The sequence below is a fragment of the Phaseolus vulgaris genome, chromosome 1, assembly GCF_000499845.2.
Source record: "Phaseolus vulgaris cultivar G19833 chromosome 1, P. vulgaris v2.0, whole genome shotgun sequence".
NCBI lineage: Eukaryota > Viridiplantae > Streptophyta > Magnoliopsida > Fabales > Fabaceae > Phaseolus > Phaseolus vulgaris.
Genome location: NC_023759.2, coordinates 41982604 through 42010573, shown reverse-complemented (window position 1 = coordinate 42010573; position 27970 = coordinate 41982604). Strand labels below are relative to the sequence as shown.

The following is a 27970-nucleotide window of genomic DNA, read 5'->3' as shown; positions in this document are numbered from 1 at the left end:
ATAGTAGATTGTTAGGTTAAACCGATTGCTCAAGAGACTAGAAAAAAATTTCCCAAACAAAACTTAACATGGTTGTCACAATATCATTTAGTCGTGTTCTCCAACTATAGAAACTATAAAAATTAACGAATAAAAAATTAGAAATTAACACCAGTCAAACACTTATCTAAGAATTAAAAATGAAAATCTCTAAAAATTAAAAGACTAAAAAACATATTTTTGTCATGTAAAGTTTGGTAAAAAAAATGTAAAATTTGGTAAAAAATAAAAGGTATATAGGAGGGACAACTCCTATTGCTGTATTGGGAAACTCGAGGCTTAGAGCATATGAATTCTATAAACTCTCAAGTAGAGCAGTGGCTTTATCTTGAAAAATCTGCCACGCCATAGTGACATGCCTCCTTTCTGTCAATGGTGCTCCTACTGCAAAACGTAGAATGTACTCACCTGATAGAACCTGCACATATTAGTTAACAATAAGGGAAAGAAAATTAGTGAAAATGAAAGAATAAAGAACAAAAGTCACAAAATTATGAAGCTAATTTATGCATACCGTGTGTGTTATGAAAATATTTCCTGTTGAATTTACTGAGTCGAGTAGATCACGATTTAGTTTATTACCGTGATCTTCAGAATTGAGAGGGGACAACAGCCGAAAGCAAACTAAGGAGAATGAGAGAGGTGAAATGACCTGTGTACGAAATTTGTTGCAATTTTAGAGAATATACCCAGATAAGTAAATAAAGTACTTAAGAACAAAATATTCAAAATTGGCATATTTTGACTTAACATTATTTAGATGGCCATATTTTGACTGAAGACATTCTCTAACACCTACCTAGTTATTACTGTCCACATGACGGATACGTTGTTTTTAAATTAAGAAATTAAGAACGAAGCTTTTCATAGAAGGAAGAATACCTTGAATCTTTTGTCCTGACTAACAAGCTCCTCAAAATAAGCAGCTAACTCAATGTGGTTTCTTATGTGACTTCGCAGACCTTCCAATCCATAAAGTCGCAACACCATCCACAATTTTAGTGATCTGGAGTTCAGTACAGTGAATAGGCAATTACACATTTGCTGGCAAAATATAATTTTTTAAGGTGTATTTATTAGAAAGAGACAAGACCAATGATTTAATAGAAGTTATGACATCAGAAGTTCCCGTAATCTCTTAAAATGGGAAAAATAAAAAGAAACTCAGACGTACAAAAAATCCAAAAAAAAACATTACAAATCAAGATCACAGACAAATTAATATAAGAAATTTTAACAACACTCTCTCTTGAACACACCCTTTACCATTGACCGAAATTTATTGAAAAATACAATTTTGCTGGGCCTCACATATTATAGTTTCCAATAAATTTCAACCAATAGTGAAGTCGGCTAAAGAGTGTATTATTAGCATTCCTCTTATTAATATATTTAGGCATAAATGAGTTAGAGCCCCAATGCATGAATAATACCAAATTTATGCATGTCCACATTGTCCAGTGATAAACTTCTTCTTTTTGGGCCCATGCCTCTTTTCTTTTTTTCACTGAGTGTTAGTTATATGGCCTTCTACTTTTGCCCAATACACTTTACTTTTTATATCTATGTAAAAACATCTTACATTTAATTTTTAATACACATCAGGAGATTCATTGTTATTCTTTTCATCTTCTATGTTTTTACACCACAAAGCTTCTCTTTAGGGTTTTGTTTTATTTTGTTCTTCTTGTTTGGTTTCCTCTCACGCAGCTCCTTGTTTCTCTTTCGTTTCACTGCAGTTCTTGTGCAATCTTAGGGATTGCGTTTTATTGCATTATGATATCAGAGCTCTTCTCGCGCTTTGGTTCTTGAATTCTTTCCTTGTTCTTTTTCTAAATTTGCTTGCTCTTATTCTTATGTTCTTGTTTTCTTTAGTGTTATGAAGAAAGAAGGAACGACGAGACCAGCTCCCTCAGATTCATTAACGAGTAGCTATCTCTACCTTTATCCCAGTGAAAATCCAACAGCTTCACTCATCCACCAGTGTTAGACTCAACGAAGTTCCACTTTTGGAGTAGGTCCGTCATCACCACCTTAAGCGCGAAAACAAAGTGGAGTTTGTCTTGGGTACACATCCTTGCCCATCGAAGGACGATCTTACTTTCTCAACTTGGACAAGGTGCAATAACATGGTAGCGTCATGATTAGTCCATTCGGTTTCCCTTCCTATTAGACAAAGTATAATTTGGATGGATAAGGCTGTGGATGTTTGGAACGATTTGAAAACGAGATATTTCCAAGGGGACCTTTCTAGAATATCTGATTTACAAATGGAGGTTTTTTCTTTAAATCAAGGTGAACTATCTGTCACAGATTATTTTACAAAACTTATATCATCAAGGATGAGTTAGATAATTTTAGACCGAACCCTATCTGTGATTGTTCTTGCTCTGCATCATCTACTATAAGTAAAAAAGATCTAAGGATCAGGCTATGCAGTTCTTGCGTGGATTAAATGACCAATTTCACAATATTCGTTCACATGTTCTCCTAATGGAACCTATACCACCTATACCCAAGATTTTCTCTCTTGTTGCTCAACAAGTACGTCAAATGGCTAGTAATTTTTTGGTTACCAATGTTAACAATGCCAGCACTAATCGTAATATTTCTACAAGTTGTTCTTTCTATGGAAAAATTGGTCACATAGAGAATGTATGTTTCAAGAAAGTTGGTTTTCCTAATCAAGACTACAAGACTTTCAGAACCAACAGTCACAGAAAAGTGTGCACTCATTGTGGTAAAACTAGTCATACCATTGACACATGCTATAGAAAACATGGTTTTCCTCCTGGTTTCAATTTTACTCACACTAAGACTAACCAAGTTCATAATGTTGTTTTATCTGATGAAGTTTTTTCTAAGCATTGCAATCAAGAACAAGAACAAGGAGGCATTCGCCTGACAGTCCAGCAATACCAAGTCCTGTCTACCTTGTTCAAACAACATACTAGCAGCAACGCTACCACCCCACAACAAGCACAAGTGAACCAGGTGGGTTCCTTCACTGTTGATTCTGCTCATAATGGTACAACACAGTCTCCACCAGGTAATATTTTTTTCTTCAACATCATTAAACCTGCTAGATGCTTATGGATCTTAGATTCAAGGCGACTGACCATGTATGCACATCTTTATCTGATTTCACATCATATAAAAGCATTCCACTTGTTTTCATTAGTTTACCAAATGAGCACTGTGTTTTCACTAAGTTTTCTGGGGATGTCATTTTTAATAATAGAATCTTTCTCACTAATGTATTGTATGTTCCAGAGTTCACTTTCAATCTTGTCTTTACTTCTAAATTATCTACAAATATGAACTGTCACTTAATTTTTTCATCAACTAATTGTGTGATACAGGACCATCAAACTAAAGAGAGGATTGATATAGTTGAAGCCAAGGATGGATTATATGTTTTTAAATCTTCTATTTTTCAAAATATGGTCGCAAACAATGTTATTCCTTCCTTTCATTGTATTGTTAAAAATATCAATCTCTGGCATTATAGATTGAGGCATCTTTCTGATGAAAGATTGTGTGTTTTGAGATCTCTTTATCCTTTCATTTCTAATAAAAGAATGCTTGTATGTGATACTTGTCATTGTGCAAAGCATAAGAAACTTCCTTTTGCTTTAAGTAAATCCTATACTGCTAGCATTTTTTATATTTTACATATAAATATCTAGGGTCCTTGCTCTATTGCTTCTATGCATGGTTTTCGATATGTTTTAACCATTGTGGATGACTTTTCTCGATATACTTGGATTATTCCTATGCATACAAAATCTGAAGTACGCAATCACATAGTTAACTTCACATCTTATATTGAAAATCATTTCAAAACTACTATTAAGACTATTAGGACAAATAATGGTTCTGAATTTTCTATGACAAACTTCTTTTCTTAAAAAGGTTTAGTTCATCAAAAACTTGTATTGAAACACTAGAGCAAAATTGGTATCGTTGAACGAAAACACCAACATATTCTCAATGTAACTCATGCTTTGCTTTTTCAAGCCAATTTACCACTTATTTTCTGGCATTTTGCTACTTTACATGTTGTTCTTTTCATTAACTGCATCCTTACTCCTTTCTTAAATAACATATCTCCATATGAAAAACTGCATTGCACTTTATATGATCTTTCCATTTTATGTGTTTTTGGCTGCCTTTGTTACTCTGGCACTATCACTTCTCACTAAAAGAAACTTGATGAACGCTCTATTTCTAGTATCTTTCTTGGTTTTCAACCTAATACTAAAGGTTACATTTTTCTCAATCTTAAAAATCATAAAATAGAGGTCTTCAGACACATTGTCTTTTTTGAAACTCACTTTCTTTACAAATTGAAAGATGAAGTTAACAAGAGTCCCAACAATTTATCATTACCCATTCCTTCTTCTTATGATTCCACTTATGATTTTCCCTATGATAACTACACTGCTAAAACGATATTGTGGCCCTTATGGACCAACTCATCCCTAATCCACCTCGACGTTCCACTCGTCCAAGACACACCCCTACCTACTTGAAGAATTCCACACTGATCTACCATCTACATAGACTGTAAGTACAAGATATCCTATCTCTAAATTTTTGTCTTATAATGCTTTGTCTTCTAATTTTGAACATGTTCTTTCCTCCTTTACATCACACACTGAGCCTAAAAGCTATGAAGAAGCTTCACAAATCCATGCTGGAAACAAGCTATGGAGGCCGAACTTGAAGCTCTCTCCACAAATAATACATGGCAACTTGTTCCCCTTCCACCGGGTAAGAAACCCATTGGCTGTCGTTGGGTCTACAAAATCAAACACAACAACGATGACACCATTGACCATTACAAAACACGCCTGGTTGCCAAAGGCTACACCCAGCTGGAAGGTCTTGACTTCCTAGATACCTTCGCCCATGTGGCCAAACTAACAACACTACGTCTTCTCCTTGCCCTTGCTACCACCAATAACTGGGCACTCAAACAGTTGGACATCAATAATGCCTTTCTCCATGGAGACCTCCATGAAGAAGTATACATGAAGCCCCCACCTGGTTTATTCTTCCAAACAAGACTATTGTTTGCAAACTACAGCGTTCCTTATATGACCTGAAACAAGCTAGGAGACAATGGTATGCCAAACTCTCACATTTGTTGCTTTCTAATGACCAGTCCTTATTTATTAGAAAATATCATACTAATATCATTGTTATTCTTATGTATGTGGATGACCTTGTCTTGACTGGAAACAACAATGAGGAAATTGCCCACATCACCAAACTGCTGCATCACCATTTCAAGATCAAAAATCTGGGTGACCTCATGTTTTTTCTAGGCCTTGAAGTTGCTCAAAACAGTGATGGCATTCATCTCTCTTAAAGGAAATACATTCTTGACCTCCTACATGAAACGGGAATGTTGGACTGTGCCCTTGTTTCTACACCAAAGGGTTCACTCTTCACGCCTCTCCAGTGAACAAGGTCTGCTGCTGAATGAAGAAGACTCATCTTCCTACCGACGCCTAATTGGGAGGCTCATCTACCTCACCAATACAAGACTCGATATTTCCTTCAGTGTCAACAAGCTAAGTCAATTTGTTTCTGCCCCAACCTCTACTCATCAACAAACAGTCTTTCAGATCCTGCGGTATCTCAAGAATGCTCCTGGCTATGGTATTTTTCTTCCTCACCAGAACTCTATCCATTTAAAAGCTTACAGTGACTCTGATTGGACCACTTGCCCTGAGACCAAAAAATTTTTTACTGGCTTCTCCATATATCTAGGAGAATCACTTATCTCCTGGAAATCAAAGAAACAACAAACCATTTCCAAGAGTTTCTCTAAGACTGAGTACAAAGCCATGGCTGCCACAACCTGCGAACTCCAATGGCTCACCTATCTGCTACAAGATCTTGGTGTCTCCTACACACAACCAACAACCATGTACTGTGATAATCAATCTACCATCCAGATTGCATCAAATCAGGTTTTCCATGAACACACCAAACATATCGAGATCGATTGTCATATTGTTCAGGAAAAGATTAATGTTGGTTCCCTAAAGTTGCTTCCCATCTCATCTTCCATACAGACTACTGATATCTTCACAAAGTCACTGCCTCCATCCACCTTTCAGCTTCTGCACTCCAAGTTGGGAATGAAAAACATCTATTCCCAGCTTGAGGGGGTAATAAACTTCTTTTTTTGCATTGACGGTTAGTTACATGGGCCTTCTATTTTTTGCTCAATACACTTTACTTTTTATACCTATGTAAAAACACCTTACATTTAATTTTTAATACACATCAGCAGATTCATTGTTATTCTTTTCATCTTTGTTTTTACACCACAGAGTTTCTCTTTAGGGTTCTGTTTTATTTTGTTCTTGTTTGGTTTCCTCTCACACAACTCCTTATTCCTCTTTCGTTTCACTGTAGTTCTTGTGCAATCTTAGGGATTGTGTTTTATTGCGTTATCTAGACGTGGATTTGCATGAACATTCTATGTACAAAATAATTCATTTTAAGAGAAGCAATGAAAACGTTTCCAAAGAAAAACTTCCAATAAACCACCTAAAGCGACGTCCAAGAGGAATTTGCCAATCTTTGTAATCTACGACCATGTTTCCTTGAGAGGCCTGCAAAGTCAAGAACGTAAGCAGACTATTAAACTAGGAATAAATAACAATAGCTGCGACGCGACCTTTCAAATGACAAGCTTCTTGTTTAAGTACTATATCCCACATGAGTCTCAAGATAAGAACTAGTTCACAGTGGAAGAGGAAATTAACTTTACATCGATACATAAGAAAAAGAATTGAAAAAAAAAATGCCCCGGGTTAATTTGTGGGTGATCCCAAAAGCATTCAATACTTATCATTCGTAACATTTGAAGCACCTCTCTAAGAGAAGAGGAAAAAGAGAAGGACATTTTTTAGGTGCTTCAATTTTGTTTCTCTCTCTCTTACCTTGACATGTATTTGCTTGCCATTTGGGTTCCTTTAAAGTAGAATGCACATTTCTTTTGGATTCAGTGAATAACAATTCATATTCTTCAATTTTCATCTAGAGATTTTAACTTATAAATTTAATGTGATGCTGTCTACACCTTGACTGAATGGAATGTAGTTTAATGTAAGATCCACACACACAAAAGAGAAAAAACTAAAGAATATTATTCAAAAGTTTGAAAAGCTCTTGCAGTTAAACTTCAGTATAAACCTCGAGCATGCAGTAGAAACTTACCTTGTTTTTCAGATATTCAGGATTTGTAGACAGTGATTGAATCAGAGAATTTCTGTCCTGTGTCATCAACTTGTAATCAGTTTGACATTGTTTTGATGCACATTGAAATGTTACAAATGAAGATGCAAAGTGAGATTGAGGTAAAAATATGCATTATGGATACCTTAACCCAAAGTACTGAACAGTCAAAGTTAGTCAAGAACCATTTATGTGCATTCATGTTAAATGAGTCCGATTCTTCAATACCGTCAAAGTAGTCGCGGTACTCTGGACATATACAAGCACTTCCAGCGTAAGCAGCATCCACGTGAAACCAAAGATTGTTGGTCTGCCAAAAAGACAGGCACCAGAGTATTATCAGATTGTATAGCTCTACAAAATGCATTCAAAAGACCAGTCAAACAATTTGATGCAGGTCAGCGGAGGTTTATGAACCGGTCATCCTAAAAGCCTAAATAGGGATCCTAAAACCTAAGCAGGGACAATGAGCCAAAACAGTTGGAAAATTCATGCATCGAACTTTTCTTTCTTGCAACTCCATAAGTATCATTATTCCTAACATACTGCATGCTGTTCCTTGAGAGTCACGTCTTTTTTTATTTTAAAAAATAAACGTTTGGTTAATAACCTTAATACAATGAATCAGAGGCTATACTAGCTTTTTTCATATCACAATTGAATAAAAAATATTACCTTGGCAATTTTCCCCAATGCAGGCAGGGGATCAATGGCTGCTGACGAGGTGGTACCAACCTGCATACATAAATGCGTAGTGTATGCAATTAATGCCAGAAACTTAATATCAATAATGGACTCTTAAGCTACCTTACATCAAGATTAGATACTTTTCACTCATCAACAAGAAATATAAATCCAACATTAGTTCCAAGTTCTGGTGATAAACATTCGCCATGTTAATTATCCATTTAGTACCATCTATAGATTTAAACCTTGAAAGAGTCAACATGCATATATTCAACACCAACTCTCTTGGATGTACAATTTAAAATAAAAAAAATGAGAAAATTTCATGAAACTGAATAATTGGACTGGAATAGAATGTCGAAAGAAAACAGAAAGTTTATAAACAGGAACCTGTATCTACGGGTCTGTATCACCGGGATAAAAGATCAGAAATGAGAAAGTAAGATTCTACATAGTAATGCAGAATAACAGTCACATCACCCTACTATTTTAGTCACATCACCCTACTATTCTAGATATTTGAGAGACATGGACTCTCCCCAAACTTTCAAATAAACAATTCCCCTAACTAACTTCGTTCAATCTTTTTCTCTCCCAAGTGTTACTATTTGCTGTCTATCAAAATTATGTTTTTTACAAACAGACTGGGATCTTAGTCCCTTACTCTCTCTCCCCTTTATTAGTCCTAAAATAGACCCTATTAGTGGTAGGTATATAACCATTTGTTTCCCACCAACAAATAATGAAGAGACAGAGGTTAGATAGCAACATGAAGAGACAGAGGTGAGAAATTTCTAATTTGAAGTTCTGTGAACATGGATGATGAAATATTGGATATAAGACACGTAAATAATGGTCAGTTAAGTTAATGCATTATAGTGTAATTTGTTTCAAATTCATATAATTGTGTTCAATTCTTACAGTAGCACATAAGAAAAATGGTACAAGACCGCCAGCAATGTCATTTGAAATTGCTTCAGAAAGTACTTCAGGAGAAAGTGCATAATTTGTTGAAGAATCAGCTTTAAGAAACTTGCAAAGCTCTGGATTAAGTCCTGCTATCTGCCAATGAAAAGTTCAAAACTATTACAATAAAAATTATCTCATTGATTATATTCAAGAATGCATCTAAGAAACACAGAGGAAGACTTCCGTACCAAAAATGGAATCAGACTATCATTTGATCAACTGGGTGATAAATACTAAACAAATTTTTAAAATACTCGCAGAAGAATAGGTTTTCTGTAATAACTCGTTAACTACTAATAGACTATAGAATAGGCTGAATAGTTTGAACTTTGTGTGATCGTAGTTAAGGTCAGATGTTATCAGGTGACACTGTAACACTGGCATATTCATCTATTTGGTGCTAAAGAGCATGATAATCATATAATTAAGGAAACAAATAGCCATTACAATTTATTTAAATGATAAAAAATCTATATAATTTCCCCATTTTGCAAACTATTAACAAGACGACTATGATTATAGAATTAAAAGATAACCAACACTTTTCCTTGGATAAAACAATAAACGGATCATAATAGAAAATTAAAAAACTTAAAGGCCTCTTAGAATTTTGGCATTCAACCTCACAAAATTTACTTATAAAAAGAGAAATGTTCAGGCTTTATACTGACTACATTGATCATATCTTTAGTGGATATGAATCTCCATACACCTACTCACGCCAAGGAATAACAAGAGAAAAGTTTAAAAAAATGTTCAGTGTATAAAATAGGTCAGAAAGCTAGGAGCACTTGCCAACAAAAGTTAAAGTTAGTGAAAATGAACAATAAGGTAACCCGTATGTCATTGAGTATATATGATAAGGTCATTTTATTGTTGTGTCATTGGAGGTACCTGACAAGCTTTTTGTAAAGCAGCGTGTGTTTGATCAGATGCATACATCACAAGCTTAGGGAGGGCACTCCTTCCAAGCCTTCTTAAGATCTTGTCACGTGCAGCTAACAGGACAACTAGTACAGCTTCACTTGCTGTTCCCTGTATAACTCCACCACCTTTCCCTGCAGTCAAAGTTTACATATAGTATTTGAGTTTTTCTATCAAATACATAATTCATATACAATTTAGGTTAACATTTTAATCATCTATAAAATTCAACCAAGTTGAAGGTTAATGAAAATCTCAAGCTTGAGTTTACAAGCTCATTCAAAGCCAGGAGAAATTTCATTTGCAAACCTACCTGAATTAGTCCTAATTCCTAAATTATGGAACAGTCCCATTTTCTCTTTTTCTTTTCCTTATCCTTTTACTCTTTCGGCAATATAAAGGACAGATATGAATTCAGAAAAGTGTCAAGGGCATGTAAGTCCACATTCTATTTGTTAGATATTATTAGATATAATTAGATATTATTTGATATTATGAGATATTATAGATATTGTTAGATATCTCATATTTATGTAATGGGCTTAGCCCATATGTTTCTTTTTCCTATATAAACATAACCCCCTATGTGTTCAATATACACAAGGGATTTACCCTATTCTTTCTTTTCCTTTAATATGGTATCAGAGCATAAGGTTAGAGTTTAGGGTTTAGGGTTCAATTTTTATTGGTGAATCCACTATTCACTGGAATTTTTCCAGCCACCACCCCTACCTTCGCCGGACCTTCGCCGGACCTTCGCCGGACCTTCACCGGAACTTCGCCGGACCTTCGCCGGAGACACCGCCGGAATCGCTGTCGGAGCCTTCATCTTTGTTGCTCCCGCCAATTAACCGGTGACTGGATTTGTCCTTATCTTTTATGGCTTCTTCCGCTTCCGCTGCCACTATGGCTTCTTCTTCCGTCATTATGCCGGATTCATCTATTTATACTAATTACGTCAATGTTCATCTTTCCATTGACAAATTGGATGGAACCAATTATGACACTTGGGCATCAGATATTAAATTATGGCTTAAGAGTCAAGGTTATGTTGATCATCTTACTCATCCTACTCTTGCTGAAAATGAGGTTGTTCGTTGGTCGAAAATTGATGCTCAATTATGCATTGTTATCAAATCGACCATTCACTCATCTTTAAAACAAATTTTTCGTACCTATGAAACATGTTCAGAAGTTTGGGAACAAGCAAAATTATTATACACCAATGATACTCAACGTCTTTATGGTGTGTGTCAAAATCTTCTCACAATTATTGCTCCCAAACGTCTTGATGGTACAATGGCAGAATATCTAGGTAAACTTCATGCTCTTCTTCATGATTTTAATGAGTTATTACCTCCTGCCTCTACTCCTTCTCAAGAACTAGAACAAAGATCCAAGTTCTTCATGTTATTGGGTTTACATGGTCTTCCTGATGATTATTCTCACGTTCGTGATCAAATTTTGGGATCTCCTATTGTGCCCAATTTTACTTCCACTTGTTCTACCCTTTTGCGCGTGCCAGGTAAACACACCGCTGATATAACGTCTCATGTTGATGACTCTTCTGCTTTAGTATCTCAGCATAATGATCGTACTCGCGCTCACAAGCCGGGCAAAGGGCGTCACAAGTGTGACCATTGTGGCAAACTTGGCCACAAAATTGACAGATGTTATGCCTTACATGGTCGTCCTCCTAGATCTGTTGCGGTTGCTCAAATTACCCCTGTGCAACCTTCTACCATGGACCATACTTCAATTGATACCCCAAGCCAGCCTGCTATTTTCAATGAATTTCTTAAATGGTATGAGGATCGTCAGAACCCTAGTTCCACGGCTTCTGTTGCACATTCAGGTACATCTTTTGTTGGCCTCACTCACTCCACTTCCCATGGCCCTTGGGTTCTAGATTCAGGTGCCACTGATCACATTACTGGTAATAAATCTTTTTTCTCTTCCCTATCTACTACGGGTTATTTACCTTCAGTTACCATGGCCAATGGATATAAGGTACCATCACATGGTGTTGGTACTATTAATCTTTTTTCATCTTTATCTATTGATAATGTTCTTTATGTCCCTGGGTCTCCATTTAACTTATTATCCATTAGTCGTCTCACTCGTTCCCTTGACTGTGTTATTTCTTTTACCAAAGATTCTGTTACTTTACAGGACCGGAGTTCGGGACGGATGATTGGCACCGGATGTGAGTCTCATGGACTTTATCAACTACAGATCTCTGCACATGTTGGCGCAATTATGGATTCTCCATCTCTCATTCATGCTCGGTTGGGTCATCCTAGTCTTGCCAAGATGCAACAGCTTGTTCCATGTTTGTCTAATGTGTCTACTTTATCGTGTGAGTCGTGTCAGTTAGGGAAACACATTCGTAGTTCTTTTCCTCGTAGTGTCTCACAACGTGCTTCATCTCCTTTTGCCTTAGTTCACTCTGACATTTGGGGACCAAGTCGTATTAAGTCTAATTTAGGATTTCAGTATTTTGTTACTTTTATTGATGATTATTCAAGATGTACTTGGGTATTTTTAATGAAAAACCGTTCTGAGTTGTTTTCTATATTTCAAATATTTTACAATGAAATTAAAAATCAATTTGGAATTTCCATCCGAATTTTGCGCAGTGATAATGGACGTGAGTATCTTTCTCATTCTTTTAAAAATTTTATGGCTTCTCATGGTATTCTTCATCAAACTTCATGTGCTTATACACCTCAACAAAATGGGGTAGCTGAGCGCAAGAATAGACATCTTGTTGAAACAACTCGTACTATTTTAATCCATGGTGATGTTCCTCAGCGTTTTTGGGGTGATGCCGTTCTTAGTGCATGTTATCTCATTAATCGCATGCCATCTTCAGTTTTAGATAACAAAATTCCTCATTCTATTTTATTTCCACATGACCCTCTCCACTCTTTACCTCCCAAAGTTTTTGGGTCCACATGTTTTGTTCATAATTTTAGTCCTGGTCTTGATAAATTATCTCCTAAGTCACACAAATGTGTCTTTTTAGGGTTCACTAGATCACAAAAAGGATATAAATGTTTCTCACCGTCTTTAAACCGTTATTTTATTTCAGCAGATGTCACCTTCAGTGAATCTTCCCTTTACTTTAAGTCTTGTCCTTCTCCTTCAATTTCTTCATCTAATCAAGTTAATATTCCTCTTGTTGTGCCTAGTGCACCTAACAATTCACCACCGCCGCCAACTCTTCAGGTGTATAGTCGTCGTCAACCATCTCATCGTCCATCAGCAGACTCTATTCTGGTGCCAACACCTCATCCCCCTCCGGCTCCTATAGTTGAACCTCCGACTGTTGAACCTGATCTTCCTATTGCTATTCGTAAAGGTATACGTTCTACTCGTAATCCCTCTCCACATTATACTGCTTTGAGTTACCATAGACTATCTCAACCCTTTTATACCTGCCTTTCGTCTATTTCTTCTGTATCCATTCCAAAATCTGTAGGTGATGCCTTAGCCCATCCTGGTTGGCGTCAGGCCATGCTTGATGAAATGAATGCGCTTCAGAATAATGAAACTTGGGAACTTGTTCCTTTACCATCTAGGAAATCTGTTGTTGGTTGCAGGTGGATTTTTGCTATCAAAGTTGGTCCTGATGGTACTATTGATCGTCTCAAAGCTCGTCTTGTGGCTAAGGGTTATACCCAAATTTTTGGTTTAGACTATGGTGATACTTTTTCTCCAGTAGCAAAGATGGCCTCTGTTCGCTTATTCATAGCTATGGCTGCTCTTCAACAATGGCCTCTTTATCAACTGGATGTTAAAAATGCTTTTCTTAATGGGGATTTGCAGGAAGAAATTTATATGGAGCAACCTCCCGGTTTTGTTGCTCAGGGGGAGTCTTCTGGATTGGTATGTCGTCTTCGCAAATCCTTATATGGCCTCAAGCAGTCTCCTAGGGCTTGGTTTGGAAAATTTAGCAATGTTGTTCAACAATTTGGTATGACTCGCAGTGAAGGCGATCATTCAATTTTTTATCGTCACTCGAGTGCTGGGTGTATCTATCTTGTAGTATATGTTGATGACATTGTTCTTACCGGCAGTGATCACCATGGCATCTCACAAGTAAAACAACACCTTTGTCAACACTTTCAGACCAAAGATCTTGGCAAACTCAGATATTTCTTGGGGATTGAGGTAGCACAATCCAATACTGGTATTGTTATCTCTCAAAGAAAATACGCATTAGATATTTTGGAGGAAATTGGGTTGATGAATTCGAAATCTGTTGATACTCCCATGGATCCCAACGTCAAGCTTCTACCCAATCAGGGGGAGCCTCTTTCAGATCCTGAGAAGTACAGGAGATTAGTTGGAAGATTGAACTATCTCACTGTTACTCGTCCTGATATTTCCTTTGCAGTCAGTGTGGTGAGTCAATTTCTTAATTCTCCATGTGAAGATCATTGGAATGCAGTCATTCGTATAGTGAAGTACATTAAAGGCTCTCCTGGAAAAGGTTTGTTATATGGTCATAATAACCATACCAAAGTCGTTTGTTATTCAGATGCTGATTGGGCAGGATCTCCATCTGATAGAAGGTCAACTTCTGGTTATTGTGTCTCCATTGGTGATAACTTGATCTCTTGGAAGAGCAAGAAACAAAGTGTTGTGGCAAGATCTAGTGCAGAAGCAGAATATAGAGCTATGGCCTCGGCTACTTGTGAGCTTATTTGGCTTAAACAGTTACTTAAAGAATTGCAATTTGGAGAGGTTACTCAAATGACACTGATATGTGATAATCAGGCTGCTCTTCATATTAGCTCAAATCCAGTTTTTCATGAAAGGACAAAACATATTGAGATTGATTGTCATTTCATTCGAGAAAAGATTATATCAGGAGATATCAAGACTGAGTTTGTTAATTCAAATAATCAATTAGCAGATATTTTTACTAAACCCTTACGAGGACCTAGGATTGATTACATTTGTAACAAGCTGGGTACATATGATCTATATGCACCAGCTTGAGGGGGAGTGTTAGATATTATTAGATATAATTAGATATTATTTGATATTATGAGATATTATAGATATTGTTAGATATCTCATATTTATGTAATGGGCTTAGCCCATATGTTTCTTTTTCCTATATAAACATAACCCTATGTGTTCAATATACACAAGGGATTTACCCTATTCTTTCTTTTCCTTTAATACTATTAAAGAAGAAAAGGCAAGACAAGACAAAGAATGACTCATGTCCTAAACAAACTCACAAAGGAACTTGTGGAGCCAAAAGGAAGGACCGAGGAAGTATCAAGATGAACTTCCTTTATTACAAGATTAATTGCTTAATTATAGACTCATAACTTCAATTTCTAGAGGATATCCCTTAGTATCATAGTTATATCTTACAATAGTTTAGAGCATATTAAATTATAATTATTATATATTTTAGATTGGTTACCCTATTTTCTTATATTTCATTATCTGTTTTCATATTTAATTTGGACTGATTCTGGTATTAATATCGATGAGGGTTAGTGCTTTATGTTTTTTAACACATCGAATATGTTTTCTCATATCAGGTAAATATCAACTTCAAAGTATCAGTCTCTATTCTCAACTTTACATCCCTCTGTACCTCAAATCCCATAATTTCTACAACTATCAGTTAAGACACGAACACCCCTCGAACATACAATCTCTTCCTTTTCATATACGAAGTAAAATAACAAAATACCCAAGTTCTTTCACTTGAGCTTAAAAAACATAGACTATGCATATTGTATCTTCACAAGCTATACAGCATTCAAGACCTTACCGCTAGAATAGAAATCTTCAGGCAACTGGAACGCCTTAGCAAGCCAGTCCAGAACAATGCTTTCAAGTTCAGTTGCAGCAGGAGAAGTTATCCAGCTGAAACCCACAATGTTAAGACCCGCACTGAGCATCTCTCCAAGAAATCCAGCAATGCTACTGTTGGCAGGATAATACGCAAAATAATTCGGGCTTTGCCAATGCGTCACCCCTGGGAGTATTTTTTCCGTTACATCTGCAATTTCACAAACAGTATCAAGCTAGCATTGCTCAAACAATTTTACATTCTACTAAAACTGTTGGGTTCTTAACAATAACACAGAAAAAAAACACAAGAACAAAATTGAAGAAAACACTTTTATTAACATCACTTTCTACTCACACAGTGTGTGGTATCTAAGCCCATAAAACCTCTATATATAGATCCTAAACTAAGGAGTAAGAGAATACTTACAACAAATACTTACTAGATAGTCTAACTTATCTTAACACTACTAAATTATTCCTAGTAGACAGTCTTCTTCTCCTTTGTATCAAATAGTGTAACCCGACCGTCTGACTAAGCTTTTTAGCAAACAGTTTGTTGTACTAAAAAGTCTAACTTGTCTTAACACTACTACACTAGTCCTAATAGACAATCTTCTTCTCCTTCATGCCAAACAGTGTAATCAGACGTCCGACTAAGTTCTTCAGCAAACGTTCTGTTCAACATGATTTAGAGTTAATCTTCAACCTATAAATGCAGTTTTCTATAACCATGGTATTAAAATGCAGTCTACAACCGCAATGAGTATTGCTAGCTGCAATTGCGGCCCCATTAGCCCGCAATCTTCTACAATGCCAAGGTTCACAACAGAACTGCAACTGTGTTGCAGCCAAATTTAAAACCATATTTGGAGAAGTTGAACTTAACTTCTCAATTGTCTTGTCTAGAAGTGTTTGTTTAAAGTTTATCCAAACGGAACCTAATAATAATAATAAAACATTGCAGTAAACAAAAAAAGGCTAATTCAGAATCGAAGTAAGAAGTTTCACCGTCCAAAACATTTTGCAAGGAGTCAGGATAATCGGGAGCAGAATCTGGTAAAAGCTTCTCCAGATAACCTGGCTAAATAGGAGAAATGGTGTAATCAAGCGTCATGTACGTAAAATCAGTTCTACAAATGCATTGATTGGGAAGAGAAGGAGGAGAATGAAGAACCTGGACTTGGCTGAGAACGGGGAAGTTTTGAATGGTTTTGTAGTAATCGGCAATGAAGTCGACCATCTTATGACCGTGCTCTCTCAGTTGCTCAGCGTCCATGGCCCTCAACGCACTCTCTTCCATCTTCAAACAATTTCAAACACTGCACGTAACAATGTAACCATCAACTTTCAATAAATCAGAATCAGAGCACTACACTAACTAACCATTCATACATTTCTCTTTCACGATAGTGCAAAGAGTGAACAAGAGCCACTCAAAGAATGAAGCTACCCTCCATCCTAACAAACATAACAAATATCATAATATTTTAGTTTTATTTTATTTAAATATAGGTTTTAAAAACACGGTTAAATATTGATAGGCAACTTCTTCCTGCACCTCTACAAATTTCTTCCTGCACCGTCATTGTCAGAAAAGACAGTTTTCTCCCTTTAAAAAATGACTTTCGAATCTTTCCCAAATATTTCCAGAACGTTTTATGAATTCCGGATTTATAAATCCGAAAATAAAAAATGTGTTTTAGACAAAAATATTTTGGAATGATTTTTTGTCTTTTAGATTTTATCTTTGGCTTATGGAACCACTATTCCATAAATACCTAAAACTACAAAAATAATTTTGATATTTTAAAGAATGTAGAGGTGCGGAAAAAAAAGTGTAGAGGTGCAGAAAGAAACACCTATATTGATATTTTCTAGAAGGCTGAGTTGAGTTTTAGGGAAAAAAATTATTTAATTAAGATAGTTTTGGATTAGATAAGGGTTGTTTCTTCATGCACCTTACATTTTTCTTCATACACCCCTACATTCATGTGTAATAACTAAATTTTCCTTAGAGTTTTGAAAAACCTTAAAGGCACCATAGCATTACTGTCACCGCGTATCTTTCTCCTTTCTTTGCCATTTTGTCTCCACATTCCCATTGCCATTGAAAGTTTTTAGAAGTTAATACTTATGTTTCTGCATTACTTCAATCTCAATGTAACCATTTCTTCGAGTTAACCACGTTATGATTTGTTATTGATTTGGACACTTGTAGTTCTGGATTTCATTATGAAAAGTGTTTTTGATTTGCTAATTTACGTGATTAGATTTTTTACAATTAAAAAAACAAAAGTTAAACCTCTCCAAACTTGTTACATTGGTGACATAACCATTATTGGATGCTATGAACCAGCACATCTTAGCCTTGATGTGTCACTGACACACCTTGTGCCTCTCTTGTGTATTGCTCGGTATAAATTAACATTTCACCATAAAATTTTAACAAATTATTGAAAATCATAATAAACATCAAAAAGTTAAAAAATCATTCTAGATTTACTAAGTAAAAAAATTATTCACCGATATGAACTCATCAATACATAAATATCCTGAACCAGATTTCTGAAAAGTCCCAAATCCCATAATAGTGTCTTTTCAAATAAAAATAACAAAACTAGTTTTCGTATTTTAAAAAATTGTAAGAATGTAGGAAGAAAAATGTAGGGATACAAGAAAAAACACCCTTGAATTAGAGGAGGTGTGAGATTTGTATCATTAAACCAAACCAGACAATTTCTTTTATGTAACTCCATAAATTTTTCAATTTCAAAATTATCCTTTAGCAAAAGGTGCAAGATTATTTTTTTTATTAATAGACCTTCAAAAGGTCTTTTTTGAGTTTGAAAATGAACTATAAAATTCAGAACACAATTTTATATTTTAAATTTTAGAATTTAGAATATATTTTTTGGGTTTGAAAATACATTTTGAACTCTAGAATTCGAAATAAAAAATTATATTATGCATTTTAGATAAAGGAGAAGAAGGGTGTCAATAAAAAAAATATAGAAAGGAAAAAATTGTCATGTTTTATGGAGGTGCAAGAAGAAAGCATGAAGTTACTGGAAGAAATAGTCACCAAACCAACACACTATTAGATGAAGTCGGTAGGTACTTAAAATATAAAAGTTATATTATTTTTCTTTTTAATTTGTTTTATGTAACTTTTAAACATTTATATTCAATAATAATATTTTGAATAAATAATGCAATTGAACAAATAAAATAATTTATGCAAATATAAGAATACATAAGAACATTTTTATTGACTATTCGTAATTCAATTTGTAAGTTAGCTTATTTTCATAAAAAAATTTGGAGTTTGGCATTGTAAAAAAAGACATTTTATATATAAGAATTTATTTTTATAAATATAAAAATAATTTCATTTTTTCAAAAATAATTTGTGTTTATCATTATGGATCGGGATTTTTAAACAATAACTTATTTTTATATAGAATTTTGAAATGTTTTATAAAAAATGTTATTTAAATATGAATTTTAAAAGAAATAAAAAATTATAAATTTATAAAAATAATTTACTTAGTTAAAACTATATTATTTTTATTTCTATTTTTATTTTTTAAAAGTAAGAATTTAAAATTCTTAATATTATTTTCTTTCTCAAATTTATGGCTTTTATCTTTTTATTATCTCTTCGACCTAGGTTTAACGGCTTAACTTCGATTGATACGTAATTAACTTAACATCGTTTTTTAACTAATATTGTATAATTTTTATTTTCATGTTATATCATGATTATGTTTTAGTCATCATTGTAATGTTATTTTTTTCTCAATGCAAGTCAATATTATTTATCAATTGACTTTGGTGAGAGTATTATTTTATTAACATCATTGATATTCTTTTATAGATGTCAAATACAACTTTGGCACGCTTTTTGAGTCAACGTTGATAAAAATTATTTTGGAATTATTTATCTGCAATGTAAGTTATAGTTATTTATTGATTGGTGTTTCAAGTCAAATGGATTCAAGGACTCGATTTATGTGATAACAAATCATGCAACAATTAGAATCAGAGTTTAAAATCTTAATTTTCTCTTAAAAAACTTTATTCACAAAACAACTAAATAATTATTGTTCTCGAACGGGTTTAGGATATAAAGAACGATTGCTTCAGCTTCCACCTTCGGTCAATCTACAATACTCCAAGTTTCATGTTACACCTTTCATTCTCTCATTGGTCTGACTTCACAGGCGGGGAGGGTACCTGCAAAAGGCACTCAAAGCTCAAGTCAGTCGAGATGTTAGCACTCGGGTGTGAGAGTACTGTAGATAATGACGTACCTTTCTCCTTGAAATGTGTGTTATTTATATTACCATAATGGACTTCATTGGTGGGTCGAATTAGAAAATTGATTCGTGTTTAAAGTTGCGCTAAACAACCCTTAACCACGGATTAATTCTGCTGACTTGGTCAACCATTGACTTAACGTTAAGGATCGGTCAACCACGTGTTGTCACGTGACCTTCTCACGATGGCTTGGGCGGTAATATGTCTCGAGTGATGGCCGACTCACTGAGTCGATCGGTCATACCAGTACAATTATAAACATAGCTGGTAAATATTCATTTAATTCATACAAGTAAAAAAACATAATATTGAACAAAACTCCACAATTTTCAAGGTAACATAATCAAGTTTGAAAAAATAATTATGTTATTACAATGGCTTAGAAATAATTTTCTTATTTCTTCTAAACTTGTTTATTCTCGGTCTTATCTCTCAGCTTAGGCTTGGTTTGTTATTTCTTTATTTAGGCTTGGACTTGGTTTATAGACTCTTACTCTCTGCACTGGATTAACTGGATCTCTCGGTTCTTGGTCTTGGTTTCCTCTCATGAATGGGTGTGTACCTGAAAGGTGCTCCAATGCCAAAGTCAAAATTGATATTAGTTAATTATGAGATAAATTCACTCTACTTACCTCTTGAATTGATCACCTATTTATAACACCTTCTTATTGGGATAAAACCTAGTTGGACTTTTACTCTTTGCACCTGATCTTCTTTAAATACACCCTTTATGTTTTGGGCAGTAACTATTTATTCATTCTTTTCTTATTTTTATTTTATTTGTGTTTTTCGATAAACCTTTCGGTTTACCTATCGGTCAACCTTTCGGCTCACCTTTCGGCCCAGATAGTACACTAGCCCCCCGAGGCATAAGGAATTTGAAAAGACGAAATGCTTGTCAAAAGGAATGAAAGGTTGCATTAAAATGCTTATAAAAAAGGAGTTCTTTTGGGAATGACTTTGATTTTAGCATTGATTAGATTCTGTTTATTAAATGAGTTTTTGTACGGAAAAAAATTGCATCGTTTCGCGTGTGTTATCTTTATTGTGCCATTTGACATGAAAGTTGATGAACTCTTGATCATTGGCTGTGTTTCCATTTGACGATCATGATGTTGCGACGTTTCGTTTGTAGAGATTTTAAGAACACTATAAATATTTGGTTCAAAATGGTATACCCTACCACTTTCATTACTTTGGTATTCTTGCATTCGAGAAATCTAGACGAGTATTTGGTCGAGAGATTTAGACGAATATTCTTGAAAGGTATTATGTCTTCTTCAAACTTTGTTTCCGTTTCTGATGAATTTTTGGGATTTTCGAGCTTATGAAAGTTTCCAGCTTATGATAAAATAACTCAAACTCTAAGCAACTTTAAAATGTGCTTGGAACTTTCGACCTTTCTTCCTTGTAGGTTTTCATAATAACTTGTGAAAAATCAATAAAATATTGGTTGAAAGCTTATCAACTTTTCGGTCTTTATTTCGACCAACCTTCCAACCTATAACTCAGTAAAAATCGATAAAATAGTGTTTAAAGGATTGTTTACCTTTTGGCCAACCTTTCGGCTTCTTAAATAAGAACTTCCTTCATTGAAATTTGATTTGAATGAAATACACTCTCGAGGGAAATTTCATCTGGAGTGAAAGCATCCTAGATCGAGAGATTTAAAGCACTAAACACACTCTAAGAAGGGATTTCACCTAGAGTGAAAGCATCTTAGATCGAGAGATTTGAAGCACTAGAGTGTGGATTTCACCTAGAGTGAAAGCATCCTAGGCTGAGAGGTTTGAAGCACGAAATCCATTATCGGGAGGGATTTCACCTAAAGTGAAAGCATCCTAGGCCGAGAGGTTTGAAGTACGAAACACACTCTCTGGAGGGATTTCACCTAGAGTGAAAGCATCCTAGGCCGAGAGGTTTGAAGCACAAAATGCACTATCAGGAGGTATTTCACCTGGAGTGAAAGCATCCTACGCTGAGAGGTTTGAAGTATACGAAGCATTTGAGAAAGTTAATAGTTTGATTCTTCATATGAATAATTTCTTCATTAAGTATTTCAATTTTGGATAAGACTTCTTTATACATGAGAAACCATCCTTGAGTGAAAGGTTTTATAATAATAAGTATTTTATTAGACTTGAGCTTGGTTTGTGGACTCTTATTCTCTGGACGGGGTTAACTAAATCTCTCAATTCTTAGTTTCAGTCTCCTCTCTCACAGATGAGTGTGTGTACTTGAAAGGTACTCCCATGTCAAAATCATAATTGATATTAGTTAATTATCAGATAAATTCACTTTATTTATCTCTTGGATTGATAACATATTTATAACACCTTCTTATTGAGCTTAAAACCTAGTTGACCTTTAATCTTTGCACTTAATCTTCTTTAAACACCTTTATAAACATTTTGAATGAGCTTTGCCATAGTAAATATTTATTTATTCTTTTCTTATTTTTATTTAATTTATGTTTTTCTATCAATCTTTCGGATTACCTATCAATCAAGACAGTACAAATTATTTTCTTAAATTCTTTAAAGAGAATTCAAAACAAAATCTACAGAAGTAATGAATTTTTTGCTTCTGCTCCATATTCTAGAAACATGTTCTAAGAAGTTGAAGCATGTATCAGCCCTTTAATTTTCTGGGATCTAGTAAGTTAAATAAGTTGGTACTGAGTACCAACCAAAAGTAATTTTCTGGGACCAGTTATCTCAGAAGTTTCAAAGTCACCATTAATATGTTGATCAAAAGGTTCAGAACTCAATCAATGCAGATTCATGTATCTCTTTCATTCAATTCAATGATCTTTTACTTTATTGCCAAATAAATTTGTTATCATGATTTTAATCTCTAATTTTCTATCATTAAAATATGACATTATTGGACATGTCAACAGTAACATAAATTAAGCCCTAAATAGTTAAAAACATGAAAAAACATGAAAAAGGTCCTACCGAGATTTGAACTCGGTTACTGGATTCAGAGTCCAATGTCCTAACCACTAGACCATAGGACCTTTCTCTAAAGATTGACTTTATTATTTTAATATTCAATCACTAATGGTTGAATCATCAATGACAGGAAAAATAGACATTTATAACACCCATAACTGTATACACTATTTGCAGCAACTTGACCAAATAGTACTTTTGATTATTATTGTTTTACTTATAAACTAGCACTTAATTTTTTCTGATAAATGTTTACTTTATATAGTTAAAATTTATATATATTTTTTAATTTACAATAAATCACTTGCATTGAGATATAAGGTTATTTTTAATTACTGATAATAGTTTATTTTAGAATATTAAAATTAAAAATAAAATGAAAATCGTAATTAATAGTTAAATCTGTACAAATATTTTGTTTCTTTTTAGAACAGTCTCATTCAAAATAATTATTCTAATTTATAGAAAACTAAATAAGATCTGTGAATTTAGGGTTAAATCAATAGAAGAAAAAAAATAGTGCACTCTAGGTCACTGTCCAAACAACTTGTACCTAATACATTCTCTTGAACATTTTTCATTACATACATGTCTATTTCCATTTCTGGTTATAAAAAAGTTAAACTTATGAATTTTTTTTTCATGAGTCTACATCAAAGAAAATTAATTTTCATAAATTTCATTCAATTCGTGATGACCCAATACAACCTTTTGGAAATTAGAAGGCACTTGTTTAATTAGTTTGACATTTTTTTACATTAATGAAAATTTTACAAAAATGTTAATAAAGGCAAAAAATAAAATTGAGGAACTGTTTTCCCAATTCTCAGAATTTCAAGGAGAAACGTAAATGAATAAATGTCCTAATTTTTCCTTATCGATAGTGCCAAAAATGATAGTCATGTTTGGCAGTGCAATGTCGTTGTCCATAAAAAAAAATATCAATCAAATCGAGTTGCTCGCTTGATGTCTTATTTTATTGTTAGTATAATTGATAAATTATTGAATTTATTTATAATGTTTAAGATATTAGCTCTGGATATTTTATTTAGTTAATTTACATTTAACAAATGAATAACTATCATTTGAATTATAGTAGTATTTGTTTTAAATTTCGCCTATAGCGGATTGTATAATAACAAATATGACACTTGTATCATATCAACGAAAACATATTTAGGTCTTACAAATATTATTTTTTACTTATCATTTAATAGTTTATATTAATTGTGATACCCTAAAATATATATAAAAAAACTAAAAAAAATGTTTTTCACTTTTTCCAAAGTCTCTTTTGCATTATGCTCATGTATATAATATATTCATACACAAATATCAGATGTAGAGGTAAGTTATCGAAATAAAATTATTATATACGATAGTATAAGTAAAAAAACCAATTAGATTAATCGTTCATATCAATAATTTTATTTAATTTTTTCCATCAATCATAATCATATAATACTCAATGTCAATCATCACAACCCAACTTCATTCCATTAGCATCATCAACAATCATATGAATCACACACACATTGACTCATACACCAAAGATATCGAACAGACGTCTTTCAAAAGACCTGTATTAAATAAGTTTTACTAGAGACAAACATCTGATCCAATCATGTACTTAGATGAATCCAAAAATCATGGTATCAGGGTAAATTCAATACATATGTTGTGCATCTACATAAGACAATGTGCATAAAATTCGCTCATCAGTTTCTCACCACCTAATATCTTAGTCTGTGTGACTTAGACCATCAACGAGGCTAGGGGATCTATGTTACAACATAGGCATCAATACTTAATACACAAACAACAATAGTCTACACATTGTTCCAATGTTTGACTTCAATTTCATACAATTTCACCATTCTCATACAATAGAAATTTCATGATTCAATTTAACGTACAAATTAATATCCAATTTGCATTAAAAATATATTCATACATAATTCAAATTATTGGAAAGACAAGAAGAAAATGAAAGAAAGAATGAAGGAAAAAGTATTTTAGGTTAGCTTGAGCGAAAATGTCTAGTTTTAGCGAAAATTGACTCACTTACGCGAAAATGAGACCGAAAGGGTTAGTTTTTCAGTGAAGTTTTCGCTTAAGCGAGAACATAACTAAAGAACAAGTCAAATTTATGAATATTTTCATTTGAGCAAGAATTATCTTGTTTGATAGAAAATATCAGTAAATTAGTCTCAACAATATACTCAAATCAAATTTTCAAATATCTTTTCACAAATATTTCAATACTACTAAACAAACATATTTTATATTTTTCTGGTGAACAATCATAACTTCATTTCCTTTATTATTATTGTTTGCGGATAGGTTTGAAATACTATTTCACTAAATTCTTAATTGGATTTGTTGGAAAATAACTTGGAGTCATTTGATCTTGTCTATATTATCATTCCTCTAATATTGAAGATCTATAATTATATTATTAGATAGTGTCTCTTCTAATCCTTTTAATTTAAGAGCTAAATGAACACTATCAACAACTATTATATAAAAATCCTTTTTCAAAAGACTTAATGAATGAAAGTTGTTACGATAAAGAGGATATATGTTATATTGAAATCCTAATAAAATTGTACCTAAAAGAATGACTTCTAATTGGTCAAAAGTTAAGTCGTGACTATAAATACGACTTCTTCACATTTATATGTGTTCATGTCGAGTGACTATGGACGAAGGAATTGTAATTGTGCACCTTGCTTTTTCCCAATCATTAGTACGCATGCATTTGATCTTCTATGCCATGAATAAGAATCTTAACTCCATTCCTACCATTTCTTTATTTCTTTTACCAAATTCCATGGCAACCCATGTGAATTTTAAAGCAATAACTGAAACCATTTTGCCTCCATATCTCCATATATGTGCTATAAATGTTAGGAGGTACAAGGCACACTACCTTTTTTAAATTCTTCATTTTAGAAAGCATTTTCCCCTTCTCCCACGGTGCCTATGGTTTCATTTTAGCTATCCATCACCATCAATCATTTGTAAACGGTAAGTAAGACTTATATATATATATATATAACTTTTTTACATCTTCGTTAATTTTTTTTTTTACTGGTATGCACCGCACGGTTAATACTATAACTCGATCTCCATGATCGAGTTGACCAAGCCCAACACGTCCGTACGGGTCGACCGACACATTTAGCCCATTAATGCTCAAATCAATGTCAGTAAAGCTAAACCACCATTAAGAACTAGGTAATACATCAATTCCACTAATCCAGTCTAATAAGGTAAGCCCATTAAAATAATATAAATAGTGCACATTCCAAGAACAAGGTACGTCATTATCGGATATACTCTGACAAGTACCCTTTGCTGACTTGAGCGTTGGAGTGTCTTCTACAAGTACCCCTCATTCGGCATTCACCTGTGATAGAGCGACCAAGATTTGAAGGAGTAGCGCGAAGGCGAAAAAGAGCAAGCTGAAGTTCTAACAAACTGCCCGACAAAAAGGAGGAAAACAAAGTCAGTCAATAGTTTTATAAGTTACATCTCCAAAGTAGTTTACATCTTGATGTATATATAAAGGTTTCTTCATTGAAGTTTTTTATTTTCACGCCTAGTATATTGCATGAGTTATTTATTATGTTAAAAAATTGACCTCGGATCTTCTATGTCATTTTGATTTCTGGTAATCTTGTAATAATTTATACCCCTTAATAGTGAAAATTATTTTGACATTTTAAAATCTGGAATAGTTGTATAATAGTTTCTGTATTGTAATTCTTAACAATGTAAAAATATATTAATAAGAAAAAGTATAATATTGAAACCCTGCATTGCCCTCTATATAAAACCAAAAACAAAAGATATTTAAATTAGAATAAATTAGGTTATAATTTCTTCATTATAAATTATGGCGAAAGTCTCCTACTAGATTTAACATTTATTGTTGTAAACTCATTAAATGTAATATAAAAAAATTATATTCAAATTTTGGTTGTATGTATAAGCTTGTTGTGAGAAAAGTCAGAGAGAGCGTTAGTATCACATGCTATACGGATATATGCATTTACTTTTGCATCAAATTAGAAAGTACATTAAAAACATATTTTTATAATTTAAAAATAATCAATACATATAAAATAAATTTCAAAATTAATATGTAAAAGTTTTGAATTGTCCTGAAAAATAGCCTTGACTCGTATTATTTTAAGAGATAAAATAGGAAAACACATACAACAGTGAAATGTTTTATTTAAGTATTACATTTAATAAATACTTAAAATAATTAATATTATACAAAAATGAATAGTCTATTTATTTATTTTCTTACAAAAATAAAATATTTATAACGTTAGAAAGTACATTAAAATTAATATATATAATCAATATCAAGACTAATATGTAAATTTGACAGTGACATCCTGTGTACTCAAAATTCTAGGAATTTATTAGTTATATAATATAAGGATAGTATTAAGGATTTTGATAGAAACTGTATATAGATAAAATAAAAGTTGAAAAATGTCTTTAGGTTAACGATTTATGTTTTTGCACATTTTCTTCAAATTAAGTATCTAATAAAGTAACTATTCTTTAAAATTAGAATTAAGTCACTTTCATGTATTAATATAATACATTTTTTATATGATGTAAAATGTTATGATAAAATAAATATTAAAAGGACCAAAAGATAACTATAAAAATATTTAGGAATTTAAATAAAAATAAATATTTTATTAAAGACTTCAAAAATATATGTTTAATTTATTAGATATCCGTATTAATTACTTGGTGAAATATTAAAAATATGAAACTTGTTTAAATCTAAAATAATCTTTTCATTGGTATAATAGACTTTCAGCTAGTGTGTTATTAGAATTCTTTATGAATAGGTATAATCTATCTATGTATCGTTTGTGTTAACATATGGGTTTTGGTCTAGTCCCCCCATATTTTTATTTTTTCTTTTTTTTTTCTTTTTTTAATAATATTTT

At 33.2% G+C, this 27970-nt stretch overlaps 2 protein-coding genes, 1 long non-coding RNA gene and 1 other non-coding gene across 5 annotated transcripts; 2 read left to right on the top strand and 2 right to left on the bottom strand.

The window, feature by feature from the left end:
* Positions 1-109: 109 nt before the first annotated feature.
* LOC137814336 (tyrosine decarboxylase 2) lies at positions 110-17221 on the bottom strand. Of its 2 annotated transcripts, none has more exons than XM_068617020.1 (13): positions 17101-17221; positions 16883-17027; positions 16717-16789; positions 15686-15916; positions 9850-10013; positions 8908-9048; positions 7975-8034; positions 7445-7609; positions 7282-7338; positions 6610-6674; positions 922-1045; positions 554-691; positions 110-457 (listed from the first exon to the last, which is right to left on the bottom strand). In XM_068617020.1, exons 2-13 carry the CDS (start codon positions 17006-17008, stop codon positions 335-337), a joined length of 1467 nt encoding a protein of 488 aa, XP_068473121.1. In that variant the 5' UTR covers positions 17009-17027; positions 17101-17221; the 3' UTR covers positions 110-334. The 2 variants fall into 2 exon arrangements, with proteins under 2 accessions (XP_068473121.1, XP_068473122.1); XM_068617021.1 differs by having other exon boundaries at positions 16717-16785; positions 17101-17156.
* Positions 1682-3678, top strand: LOC137814337 (uncharacterized). Its single transcript, XM_068617022.1, has 2 exons — positions 1682-3088; positions 3402-3678. The coding sequence occupies exons 1-2, from the start codon at positions 2473-2475 to the stop codon at positions 3413-3415; spliced, it is 630 nt and encodes a 209-aa protein (XP_068473123.1). The 5' UTR covers positions 1682-2472; the 3' UTR covers positions 3416-3678.
* Positions 5905-6360, top strand: LOC137814339 (uncharacterized). The gene is made up of 2 exons (XR_011081632.1): positions 5905-6023; positions 6129-6360. It is a non-coding gene; the product is annotated as an uncharacterized lncRNA (long non-coding RNA).
* A 5758-nt stretch (positions 17222-22979) lies between the features above and the next one.
* Positions 22980-23050, bottom strand: TRNAQ-CUG (transfer RNA glutamine (anticodon CUG)). Its single transcript has one exon. It is a non-coding gene; the product is annotated as a tRNA-Gln (tRNA).
* Positions 23051-27970: the final 4920 nt, after the last annotated feature.

What these genes read in the sequence shown, in the direction of transcription:
- LOC137814337 (XM_068617022.1), top strand. Translation starts at nt 2,473, where the DNA reads ATGCAGTTCTTGCGTGGATTAAATGACCAATTTCACAATATTCGTTCA.
- LOC137814336 (XM_068617020.1), bottom strand. Translation starts at nt 17,008, where the DNA reads ATGGAAGAGAGTGCGTTGAGGGCCATGGACGCTGAGCAACTGAGAGAG. An exon ending in CTTGCAAAATGTTTTGGACG is followed by an intron (nt 15,917 to 16,716) that starts GTGAAACTTCTT and finishes GTGAAATTGCAG; the next exon opens with ATGTAACGGAAAAAATACTC. An exon ending in CTGAATATCTGAAAAACAAG is followed by an intron (nt 6,675 to 7,281) that starts GTAAGTTTCTAC and finishes TTGACTTTGCAG; the next exon opens with GCCTCTCAAGGAAACATGGT.